The 12,919-nt window shown below is 33.7% G+C and overlaps 2 protein-coding genes across 5 annotated transcripts; both read right to left on the bottom strand.

Annotated features, from left to right (window-relative positions):
• Positions 1 to 984: 984 nt before the first annotated feature.
• Positions 985 to 1,879, bottom strand: LOC25494217 (uncharacterized). Its single transcript, XM_013603014.2, has one exon. The coding sequence runs from the start codon at positions 1,657 to 1,659 to the stop codon at positions 1,288 to 1,290; it is 372 nt and encodes a 123-aa protein (XP_013458468.1). The 5' UTR covers positions 1,660 to 1,879; the 3' UTR covers positions 985 to 1,287.
• Positions 1,880 to 2,985: 1,106 nt separating this feature from the next.
• On the bottom strand, positions 2,986 to 12,380 carry LOC25494216 (diacylglycerol O-acyltransferase 1A). Of its 4 annotated transcripts, none has more exons than XR_003011529.2 (16): positions 11,536 to 12,380; positions 10,784 to 10,870; positions 10,226 to 10,299; positions 10,051 to 10,126; positions 9,806 to 9,873; positions 8,464 to 8,587; positions 8,008 to 8,103; positions 7,004 to 7,105; positions 6,738 to 6,874; positions 5,901 to 5,982; positions 5,764 to 5,784; positions 5,415 to 5,659; positions 4,313 to 4,360; positions 3,988 to 4,050; positions 3,484 to 3,537; positions 2,986 to 3,370 (listed from the first exon to the last, which is right to left on the bottom strand). XR_003011529.2 is itself a non-coding variant. In XM_024782430.2 (16 exons), exons 1-16 carry the CDS (start codon positions 11,863 to 11,865, stop codon positions 3,266 to 3,268), a joined length of 1,530 nt encoding a protein of 509 aa, XP_024638198.1. In that variant the 5' UTR covers positions 11,866 to 12,376; the 3' UTR covers positions 2,986 to 3,265. The 4 variants fall into 4 exon arrangements, 2 of the variants coding, with proteins under 2 accessions (XP_024638198.1, XP_013458467.1); XR_003011530.2 differs by having other exon boundaries at positions 5,415 to 5,638; XM_024782430.2 differs by having other exon boundaries at positions 5,415 to 5,477; positions 11,536 to 12,376.
• Between the last annotated feature and the right edge of the window lie 539 nt (positions 12,381 to 12,919).

The following is a 12,919-nucleotide window of genomic DNA, read 5'->3' as shown; positions in this document are numbered from 1 at the left end:
GTTTGTTCCTAAAACGATTTATGAGTGGTTGGTCAAGGTTGCTGGGTTCTGTGAGAATCGAAACATGGGATTGAAAAGTTGTTGTGTGCCAACTTGTTGTCTGAGAGTGATGGGAATTGTATGAATCAATTAATCATTTCGGTGGTTCCTTTCGTCATTAATGGTGGATGAGAAAGAGAGGAAAGGAGGGAAAGAGCGAGGGTGAGAGAGTGGGGAAGTTTCTAATACAACATAAACTTGTGATAGAAATCACAAATGTCAGACAGATAGGATTAAGAAAAGGAAAATGTTTAATTTATCATATCCTTTGGTGCGTCAAACGGAACGGAAGATTTAAGTAGCATATGATATGTTTATCCTATCCTGACCATCAAACGAGGCTCACACATTAGTCTCCAAACTCGAGTTTGATTAAAAAAAAAAGTTGATGATATTGGATGAAATAATAAGAGAGTAAGGTGGATTAAAAGTACTACAGAAACTAAAAGGTGACAATTTTCATCGAGGGTGGCTAGGGTAGAAGATGAGCGGTTAAAGATCAAACAATAAAAATGCAAATAAAAAGGTTAAAATCTCTGAATTTGGTATCTGTAACTGTAACCATGTAAAGGAATAAAAAAAAATGAGGGTAACTTGGCTTTATATATAGGAGTGTGTTCAAAGTTGTTAATATTATCTACCAAGGAAACATGTTGAAATTCTAGCAGATGGATGTGTCAGATGGAAAAGCTAAGGGGTAGCATCTCCATTTTGTATGTAGGCAGTAAAATAAGCTAGTAGTAGAGATTTTGAGTGAGATGTGCTTCCTGTCATATGACTTTAAATCTTTAATGGGGAATGAATTCAGTTATAACTATTGATTTTTTGTTATGACTGAGGAGATGGCTGATGGCTTCCTGACACATTCTTACAACTGAAAGCTATCTAGATTCTAGAATATGGTTAACGCCTAAAAATACAGGTCTAGACTAGTAGACTTTTCCATTGAAGCACTAAACAAGCAAGATTATTTATTAGTTACACTCTTTACAAAAATGAACTGCATATTGAAGAACACATAAATCACAATTCCTCTTCCATATTACAAATTACAATCCAATGATCCTTAAACACTAATCAATCAATAAATAAACAAGGCAAACAAATAATAGTTATTCATATATATAAATATGACAAACCCCAGTTGTTTGTAATTTCGATTCAGATGATGACTCAACACCCCCCAAAATAACAAAAATTAGGGTTTGATTTCAATTTCAATTTCAATTTCAATTTGAAAGCAGTACACTACCAACCATGAACAACTCTGTTGCATCTATCTTTAATCCACTTAAAACTCTTCCTAAGAGAGCCTTTGAGTTTACCTTCAACAGAATAAACCTTGTAACTAGCAACTCTTTTTTTCCTCTGCAATTCAGGATCACTAAAGCTCCAACTTTTTGAAGTTGACCCATTTGTGGATTTACCTTTCTTGAACTTAACATCGTTGTTGTTACCAATCTGGTTTTGGGTTGGATGAACAGAGGAAGCATAAGAAGCGCTGTAACAGCGTAGATCTTGCATGCCATAAACGTTGCTGCTTGCTCCGTTGGAAGGTGCAGAGTAGGGTTCAATTTGCATCCTTCCATCAGCGTAGGATTTGGATCTGAAATCTTCCATAGTAATAGTACTAAAACCCTATCTATCTATCTCTTTGTTCACAGTTTCGAGATTGTTCGATAAAAAGGAAGGAAAAGGAAAAGAGTGATGAATGATGGATTTTAGTATTTTGGTAATTGGACAGTGTGATTCTGTCTGGATTCCAGTTACTGGGGGCGCTGACTACAATGCTTTTTCGTCGGTGCCTAATTTATTTATTACTACTACTTTCTTCATTTATTTATCAACTATTTTGAGAATTCTTTGACTTTAATACTTTCATTCATCTCTCCTTATAAAACCACATGTTAAGTCGTTATTTTTAATTCTCACTTTTTTACATAAACTAAGATAATCATTAAATATTAAGAAATATTTATTACATTTAATATAATAATTTATGCTTTTATTATAATTGTGTAGAGGAAAAAATTAATTTTGATAAAATTAATCATGTACAAATGATTTTCTAGAAGCAATTCTGACTAAGTAATTTGTGTTTGAATACATTCATGTAAAAATGAGTTGAACTTTTTTTTAAAAAAAAAATAAAGCACTGAACTATAAAAATAAATTGTATGAACATTAATTATATAATAAAAAATTACAAATTCTGTTTAAGTATAATCAATTCTACTCAACAACAACCAAACATGTCAGAATTCAATTCTAATTCTTCTAGAAGTGAAACCGAACATACATTTTACCAAATAGAATTTGTCAAGAGATAAAAAGAACGATCTTAAATATTAGATATAAACATGCAGAGTTTGAGCTCCTTAATTTCCTTGAGTAGAGGCAAATATAAAATTCTTGAATATTCATATGACAACAAAACTAGGTTAAAGAATTGGTTGAGAGGATACAAATAGAAATATTATGTTGGAAAATGATGAAAAATGATGAATTTAACTTTTTAAAAGTCAAAATGTTGTTGAATCCAATGCAAACATACTAATTTTGGTTTCCTTAACAAGTGTCTTTAAGAAACTTGTTAGCATACATGTTAGACAAACCCTTTTATCAATGTAATCACTCTTTTTTTTGTAAACGTTAATAACGTTACATCCAAATTGATTTAACACGTTAATATTCTTCAAGTTTTTCAATGAATGATATAATATTGAAGAGTTTTGACTGAAATGCTGATGACGAGAAACTCAACAATTTTTAGTAAAATAACTAGAATTCTTCAAATTGCTCATGAGATCGAGCAAAAAATACAACAGCATTAAATTAAAAATTAAATAATAGTTGTTGGAATTGGACCGTGTGTTCTAAAACTAAGACGATTAAGAAATCCAGGACTCAATATTATAACAGAGAAAATTAAAGAATACCCACCCGGAAGAAGAAAAAAAATCACATTGAATATTTCACATGTTAAGAAACATCATCCGTGGGAGCTTCAAAACTAGGAAGGAATAAATATTTTGTACACAAACCATTTACATTTATGATCTATCCTTCTAATAACATCTACCAAAAACTAGTTCTACTGTTCTTTGGCAGTTATCAATGCCAGGCATTGATTCAAAATTTACATATTGATAGAACTGCCAGAGGAGTTGAGTTAACAAAGTATATAAATCTAGATAAATAGCACTACTAATGATGTAATGCTACTTTAATCAAGTTTACTATTTCTGTTCATCAAGTCGTGATAGTATAGTAGTACACACATAGGTTGACCAAGAATACAGAATGTGAACCAAAAAAACATATTTCCAACCTGGCATGAAGAAAATAACAAACAAATTAAAAGCAAACCAATGAAGCAACATCAAGATAACGAAACGATGAGATACATTATGATAAGCCAATATGCGTAAACAGCACACTTACCATTGAGTTGCTGAATTTATTTTGCAGATAATTAGTTATCAAGACCAAAGGAACCTATATAAAAAAGACGTTCATTATCATGTAAGGCGAACCAAATATTAATAATAAGGATGATCTTTATGATTATCGACTATTTCCACAATGTGGCAAACTAATGTTTGAATCTCAATTGGGAGAGATGCCCACATTTAGTGTGCGACAGTACCCCGAAAAAGTTATTTGCGGTGGAGAGAACCTATGAAAGACTAATAAGAAAAATATTCCAAAGACAGTAGGGATTCCTTACTCTCTACCTAGATAACATTTTCTTTCATTCAGACATCGAAGAACAGAAACAGAAACAATAGCTTTTGTTTTTCTTGGCCAGCTCTTAAATAACGGCTTTTCTTTTTCTAGGCCAGATTGATTTCTTCGAAAAATTGTATTAATTTGACAATAAAAGAAAACTCAAGTTCATAATAACAGATGAGCGAACACAAGAACAACACGGTAATTTGATTTTACCTGAAACATAATTCCACTAAACGCCCACAACTTGAATATGTGGCAAGGAACCGCAATGCACAGCTGCACTCAGACAGACTAAAAACCGTGAGAAACTTGTATAACTCTGGTTGTCATTGGCAATAAAATTAAGTAATTCATATTTACATGCATACTTTTATTAGGAGGAATAAATGACCGATTCATTAAAAACAACATGATTACAACATGCACACAAAATGATTCAGGGCTAAATCACATCATCGAGAGTATCTAGGCGGAATTATGGTATAAACAAAAAGGGAGTAGTGAAAGATGTATATACAAAAAGAGACGAACAACACACCTCATGGAACAAAGCAGAAACCATGAAGGCAATTAAAACAGCAGCACCCTGTACAATAAGATGATAAAAAATTCAAGAAAAAAATATTTTAGAGGCAGAGCTCAAGAAAAAAAAAAAAAAGGATATGCTCAACATGTGAATAGCCAATCCAAAAAATATCAACCGATGAAGATCAATTATCATAGTAAGAAATGTTTGATAACAAAGACCAATGAAAAAGAAAAGTGAAAAAAAAAATGTGTTACGACAGAAGATGGCTAGAATTTAGTTTGTGGCAGCTAGAGTAGTTAATTGATTAGTTAAGAGGGAATTATAATACATAATAAATAGGACACAAGGGGAGATGGATAGAAATAATATTTGCGAACATTTAGTTAACATAGTAGTGGCTCTGTTGTGACTCAGCAAGCCATTGGCCTATAGTTAACATAGTAGTGGCTCTGTTGTGACGTCAGCTAATCAATGACATGGCAGCAATAAAATGACACGAGGGACCAAAAGTCAAGTGATTAATATTTGCAGGGAAAGATTGAAAGGATTAGTAAATTCAGGGACCAAAACTCTAATGACCCCTATTTGCAGGGACTAAATGTATAAATATAAGCCTTCTTTCATTTTATTTTTTCCAATCCATTTTCTTTGGTTCCAAACAAAATGTGTTAGTATGTTTTTGTTCATATAAAAATGAAAAATTTTAGATATTGGTCCCTTTTTAAATTATATTATAATTGTATTCAGTTTTAGTTCTAAAGTTCCAAAGTCATTAATCTGAAATGACAGAATAGGAAACTTCTACTTAGACTATTGTCTATCAATTGAATACTTTCTACACATAGCTCCCAAGTGCATCAAACATATATTAGCATACAACTAGTGTGTGCGCGCGTAATTACAACTCACGCAACGTAAAATCTATGAGAATTCTTCACACAAGTACATGTTTATTGGACTGAAGTAAGATGTTAATTTCAAATCGACAGCAATAAATTGAGATGGTGAACACAGACTGGCAATATCCAAAAAAGAAAATCCATTCACACATAAGGTTTTAGACCGAAAAAGTACAGGGTTTGTTCAGTAACACAAGAAGATGCTTGATTACCTTCGGTATACCAGTCCTCAAACATGGAAAGTATAGGTGACGAATCATCCATTTGTGAACAGGCTGCAACGTGAAAGAAACCGCTCAGATGTACACCAGTGACTTAGAATCATTTATTAACAGATGTAACAATGGAGACATCCATTTGAACACCAGTGATTTAGAATCATAAAAACCACAGATGTAACAATGGAGACAAGCCCTGTGACTACTCCTTTTGCTCTCTGTAACATAGCCTCATAGACATGTTCAAAGGAATTGAAGGGACAAGTAAATTATTTGGAGATAACAAAAATAAAGAAAGGCTTATACAACTTGATCATTAAAATTAAGTCTGACAAAGACATACCATATTCCACATCCTCCAATACTGATGGCAGCAGTGGCACAAATACATCCAAGAAAGACAATTAAGTCACAAATAATCTTAGTAATAGAATGGAAATATTGCAAATAAACAACAATGTATTAAGGTAGAGATTGTACCTCTTCAACAGTTCTTGCATTCCACCAATCCTTGTAAAATTCACGATCACCAAATCGAAGAAGCTCTGCCAATATATTCAACCTAGATTCAAACAGTGGCCCATGGATAAATTGCTTCAAATACTAATCAATTTTGAAAATACAAAGTTTAAATATACTTCCAAATTTCCAATATCCACAACTAAAACATACAGATCAGCATTTGCATGCGTAGACATAAATCATTTTTTAAAAGAATGAATTTATAAAAGAAAAAAAAGGAGCATGAATGAAGAGAAATAAGATATTCTCACAAGACATGGGAAAATCATACAAAATTCATCAATAAAAGAAAGTTCTCCAATCCCTTTATGCATCTGGGTCAGAGCATCACTTCAATTAACCATGAGTGGCGCACCAAAGACAACCGCTATTAAATTTTATTCTACTAAGTAGGGTCACAACTCACAATTCTATAAATCCCTGGGCCACCAAAGATAGACTATAAAAATAACTTTACATGCCATGAGCGTATACTTCAGACAACAACAGTCTGCATACACACACAGCATCAAATCATCTAAGATCTTCCCATCAATTATTCACTTTGAGGGCTTATACTTTATACTAAGATGGATATGATATTGAGGATTGTTTCAAAGATTAATCAATTGCAAACAGATAGATATATGACATTATCAGCATTAGAAAATTGACAGGGCACAGAAGCCAAAACATTAAACAAATGAAACAAGAAATTCTTTCTTTCAAATTTACGGCAAGTGAAGACAATTCATAGTAATGTTTTATAGGAAAAACACACATCACACATGTTTAACTGAATAAGAGATGGAATACCAAAGGTGGAAGAAGCAGTAGAACATGCAGAGCCACACATATAGATTTGGAACAGACAGCTTCAGAACTCTTTCAATGGCATATAGAATGTTACCCTTAAAAGGATGCTGGGAGTTTTTTACAATAGGATTAATATACTGCAAAATTATATGATCAAAACATTGTCAGAATACCTACAGAGTTGGTGAAGTTTAAAATAGAACAACTTAAAAATAAAGGAACAGAACGGTAGAAACTAACACAATCTATTATCAAGGACTACTTACTTGCTCTATTATAAATCCCATAACTCCGGTAAATATTATCAGCTTGACAAATTGACGTAACACCCAACCCTTTCGAATGGAAGGGGTGCGAGGATATCTTGGCTAAAAAAATAGTTCATAGCACACATTAAATGAGAACAAGATACATGTGAGAAAGATCGGGAGAAATTTTGCTCTTAGAAAAAAAAAAAGAAGTGCAGTGCATGTATGTGGGAAAACACAGAAAACAAACTGCCACCTAGGATATCAACACTAAAATAAAATAAGATGGCGCAGCCAATACAGTATTCTCAGAAGCAGAAGAAAACTATGCTACGTTTATATTTTCATGGTAATTAGTATGTAATAGCCAATCCCCTAAAATAGGTTCAGCCCCTAAATATATATATAATAACCAGAAGCAACGACAAATACAAAACACAACCAAATCAAAATGTGACGGTGAGATAAAGGTTAGATATGAGTAGTGGAATGCAAGGGAATTTTGTACAACTGGAACATACAAGGGAACCTAGAAAAAGAATTCGGGAGTTATGCCACAGAGTTCGTATTTGATTCTGCAAATTGTTTTGTTGTCTAAAGTCACACCAAGAGAAAAGCAGAATTGAGTGTGATATGCATGAGGTCAAATGGCCAACATTTGAAGACCAAATGGAAAGATAAGTTAATAATTGGACCCATTTCCTACTAATCAAGTGATCACACGGAAAACTCAAACATTCTGACTAGACTCTTCAATAAAAACCCATTTCCTACTAATCAAGTGATCACACGGAAAACTCAGACATTCTGACTAGACTCTTCAATAAAAACCTTAAACATATTCCATACTGAAGATACATCAACAAGTCCATATGGTTGTGCTTATATAACCAATCTAATGAGATAAAATTGAATGCGAATATCACCAAAAGTAAATTTGGTGAAACTAGATGAGGAAACAATGACAAGTCAAAAGAAATTGCATATTAAAATTAAAATAAATCACTCGAAAATGCTGCTACCTGGTAACATAATGTAGGAGCAACCATAAAGTAAGCCAGGCTTTTGAAGCTTACTTCGTATGCATATTCCATGTGAGTATTGGGAAGTGCTTCTCCCTACAATACAGGAAACAAGATTAAATGGGGTAAAAACAGAAAGCGTATGTACCGCACATTCACACATCTGAAGAGACAAGTCATTCCAGAAAAAAATAAGAGGTGAAGGGGATAACATTGTGGAAGTAATTCTTATGAAGATGAAATAAAACTGTGCTTTTGGCATATCTGATGATATGTTAAGAGAGCATGAGATCCGAAAGCTACAGCTTAGTAAATCAGGATGTTCCTGTTTTAAAACTGAATATCACATAGATTGTGCGGCATATCCTCATCCTGAAGTATTTTATCCTACAAAAAGTTGAAATGATATTCTGCACTAGCTGTCTAACAAATTAAAAGGTGGAACACAAATATTACCTTTTCAATTGAATTTGTAAGTGCTCTCAAATCATAGTTCGTATGTGCATAAGAAACCAGTTTTAACCATACAATGCAAGCAAGTAGCATCAATGTGACGCCTGACACAAAAGCAGAATCACACCTGCAGAGAAACACAAGCATCTTCGCTATAGCCTTATCTATTGAAATGACCAAAAATGCACAAGTATATAATTAGTTTTCCCTCAGTGGTCATCTTTACTTTGTCCCTCATAAAGCAACTCACATGTCTACAAACAGGCTTCCTGTATCATATTAGGAAAATAAGGAAGGTCCTGCTCGTTTTCAATTTTTTTTTCTTTTTAATTTATCAATTTTCCTTATTTATTTGTCCATTTCAACTTTCCGATAATAATTTCCAAGTCCGACATGATAAAAGTTAAGAATCAAACGTGGAACCATGATTCACCCAAGGGCTTCATATCTCTCAACTAAAAATAAAAAATAATGCATTTAAAATTTTGATAGACTCAAATGGTATTGGGAGGAGGAGAAACAAGAAGAATCAACTTACTCGTCCATTTCAACTTTCCAATAATAATTTTCTAGACATTCAATTCCGACATGATAAAAACAAACACTCCCATGGTTCACCCAAGAGCTTCATATCTCAATTAAAAATAATGCTTTTAAACTTTTGATAGCTCAGCTGGTATTGGGAGGAGGAGAAACAAGAAGAATCAACAGAAAAGGAGACTTGTATCATGAATTATTCCCTGGATCAATGTGATCAGAGGGAAAGAATGCCGAAATCCATGCTGCTTTGTGAGCGCCCCAACACTTCCAAACTCACAGACATCCATCACACCCTTCTATTTCCCAATTCTTCCAATTTATTATATTACATCACATCCTCACCCACTAACTAACTAAAGGACTTATGGATAAACTTCCTGTGAAAGATGATGTCACGGTGACAGTAGAGCTCCAATGCAGAAGTTTTACATTAGAAAAAGTAACCAGTACAATACGGGATTAAAGTTTTCAGGGCAATAGTTACTGTAACAGAGTAACATACAGTGGTAGTTACAAAAAAGTGGGAAAATAGGAACTGGGGGTTAGCAGGTATTTTGGAAGCAGTTGTGAGGAGAGTTGCCAGGCTTCTGTAACACCCGGGTACCTAGGAATTAGTGTATCATATTCTGAGGATTTAATTAAATAACAATTATTATCATTGTGTACTTCTTTTAACTTCATATTTCATTAGCAAATTCTATTAAAGTTGACTGATAGTTTAATCAGAAATGTTAAAACTAAGAGAACGAGTCTAGATTGAAGCTCCAAAATCTATTCTGAGGAATACACAAAGTACAAAACTGACCTGAGGATTACTAAAATAGGATAGAGAACTGCAGTTGTTGCAATGATTATATGAAGTAGAACAACAATCTGCAAAATTCAAATGAACATTCTCATGCATTAAATATTTATCATGTAGTTTGAAATAGAACACCACAGTACAACCTACATCATTTCCAATTATTTTAGCTATAAAGGAAACAAGGATCTCATGTGGTCCCCCCAAGCACTCAAAAAGTACAACTGGTTTGAATTCTGATAGCTTACATGTTCATAAATACACTTTCGTTGTGCCAACTTTTCCACTATAAAGGCCGCCAAAGGAAATATTGCAAGACTAAGACTGCAAAACAAGCATAAAGCACTTACTGTCAAATTAAGTGTAAAGAAAGAATCCTAATTCATTCTTCAAAATAAATAATAAATAATTAAGAGACATTACCAACACATGAAGAGGGGCCAATCTCTCAATGATTTTGAACTAAACCAAAAGCCAGTCTTAATCAACCAACCGTACTGCAGAACAAAAAAATCACACATTGAAAAGGGACAAAAAATGAACTGTCAAACCTAGGGCCTGTTTCGATTGGCTTATTTGAGCTTATTTACTGACCTAAGCACTTGTGAGACTATTTCAAAAAACTTTGAAAACGGCTTAAGACATGTTTATAAGCTGTTTTGAGCTTATCTATTGACGTAAGCACTTGGGACTATTTGAAAAAACTTATGAGAACAGTTTATAAGCTGTTTTCAGCTTATCTTTATAACCTCGTCTAGATAGCTAATTAATATTAAACCAGCCTATAACTTATATAGAAACAATATAGCTTTTTTTTATTTGCTATTATTGAAATAGCTTATACATAAGCGCTTAACATGACAAGCGCTTACCATGATAAGTGATTATGCTATAAGCTGGAAATTAAGCTTTTTATCCAAACAGCATCTTAATGCCATAAAGAAACGTTCATCATATTAAAGAGGATAGGAAGAGGGAAACCTTCATTAAATTCTCAATGATAAGTCTGCTGTTCACTGCAACAAGGACTACTATACAGAGGTTGAAGAGGCCAGCATGACTCTGCAACTGATTCAATAATTAGTAAAGAAATACAGTTACCTGATCAGAACCCATGTTCATTTATAACAACAAAACTGAAGCAGAAAACACACAACTCTGCCATTCTATTCAATTCAAAGCATTAATTGATACTGGAGTAACAATTAGTACCGTCTAGTACACTGTACATACACTTCATATTTTTCTAATGTTCTCCTTTTCACATTAATGAAGAACGAACATGCACTTTTTACATGTTCGGTATTATAGTAACTTTGCCAGAATCGCAATGAGCCACTGTGATTTTGGAAAAGCTTGCAAGCTATGAAGTATAACTTTCTATAAAATCGCAATGGGTCATTGTGATTATCACAATCCGACAACCTAACCTATCCTATCGTGATAACAAACATGCACTCTCTAGCTTCAGTAAAATCATGTGGTTCAATGTGATTTTGGTGAAACTGCCAAACATATACTGATTTTGCTCTATTTATTCAAACCAACTTTTTTTCATTGCAATTTTTTATAGTCTCTTGCCAAATTATAATTATAATCTAATTTAGAAATAAAAACAAAATTTACCAACCAAACCACTGCCAAATAAGGTAACATATTTGTAAACAATTTATATAAGCGAGTAATTAACATTGCAATTTACTACAATACGAGCTTATATTAACAGCGAGAACCTGACGGAAAATGTTATCGGAGCTGAGTGGACTTTCCTTGATTCTACGATGAGCGGGAACAGAAGGCCGGTAAGTGAATTTGATCGAAGAAATATCAGGCCCTCGATTTTGATCAGAATTGGCAGCAGCGATGTTTTGGTCACTGCTGATAGAGTCATCGGAACTAGAATCCTTCACCGACTCTTCACCGGAACTCTCGCTTTCCACCGTGGCAGACGATTCGAAGAAGCCGCTGACGGAGGCTGCGCTCGGCCTGCGACGTAAAACAGAGGAGTCGTTGAGAACCTTTGGGTTCCGGACGGCGCCGTGAGGGTCGTCGGAAATCGCCATCGGAGAATAAAAGCAAAGTTTACTTTACTTGGGTCTACTCCTCCTCAAACGATCTGTTATATTTAGATATCTATCTAGATTTACCGAAGAAATAAATAATAATATTTTATATTATTTATTATTTATTAATAGAGAGTTGAGACAGGGGAAAGTGTTGATTCGCAAATGCAGGGAGGGAAGAATAGAATCTGATTATATTTGATTCGAATTCGAATAGTAAAAGGTGGTGGGGAATATTTTAGGGAGATAGAGGAAAATGCTTAAATGGTAATCGCTTGAGGTTGAGCACATGCGAAGCGAAGAAGGTAGGTAGGTAAATGCATGCAGCAAAGCAAAGAAAGGTGAACCCGCACGCACCACCACAAAACTTTACTTAAACTTGAAGGAGACACGTCAATCTTAACCCAGTTATTTTGCTGCTTCATAGCCACGTTTTCTGTTATGCCCTGACTAATGTCGGTTCATCTTCTACTTATTTTATTCAAAAATTCTAATGTGTGACCACCGTAGAGATTTTTTTTGGTTATGTCTATGGATTGATTAATTAATACACCATCGAAGCTTTTGGCTATGTCTAGACGTATGAGTTCTTAGTGTGTTACATTGTAACGTTGTGAAAGTGTTGCAATTACACGCTTTAAAGTTTAGGTAGAGAAAATTGATGGAATAATCAATTTTGGTTTATGGAATTTTTAAGTTAAGGATGTGTGGATACAATTGAAATTACGAGCACACAAGCATTGACCGACATTAATGTTAGATGTGTTGTAAGATTATGTCGGTGGTTCAAGAGTTTCATGCCAACATCGAAATTGCATCATAAATTTTTAACCTGATTTTTGACATGTGGAAATTCTTGGGGTGTTTGGCTTCAAACTAAGTATAACCTTTTACGATGAAGTATGCTAGTTCTTTAGAATTATGATTGTTGATGAAGATAATGTGAAAATTCTTTGTTACAAGACACACCATAAGAAAACACGTCAAGTTTGTATTCAACTTTTTCTTTTGTTTTCTCTTATACTCTTTTTTTTTTTTTTTTTTACCTTTTCTC

The sequence above is a fragment of the Medicago truncatula genome, chromosome 4 (assembly GCF_003473485.1).
Source record: "Medicago truncatula cultivar Jemalong A17 chromosome 4, MtrunA17r5.0-ANR, whole genome shotgun sequence".
NCBI lineage: Eukaryota > Viridiplantae > Streptophyta > Magnoliopsida > Fabales > Fabaceae > Medicago > Medicago truncatula.
The sequence above is the reverse complement of the archived record's forward strand: the minus strand, read 5'-3'. Positions and strand labels throughout refer to the sequence as shown.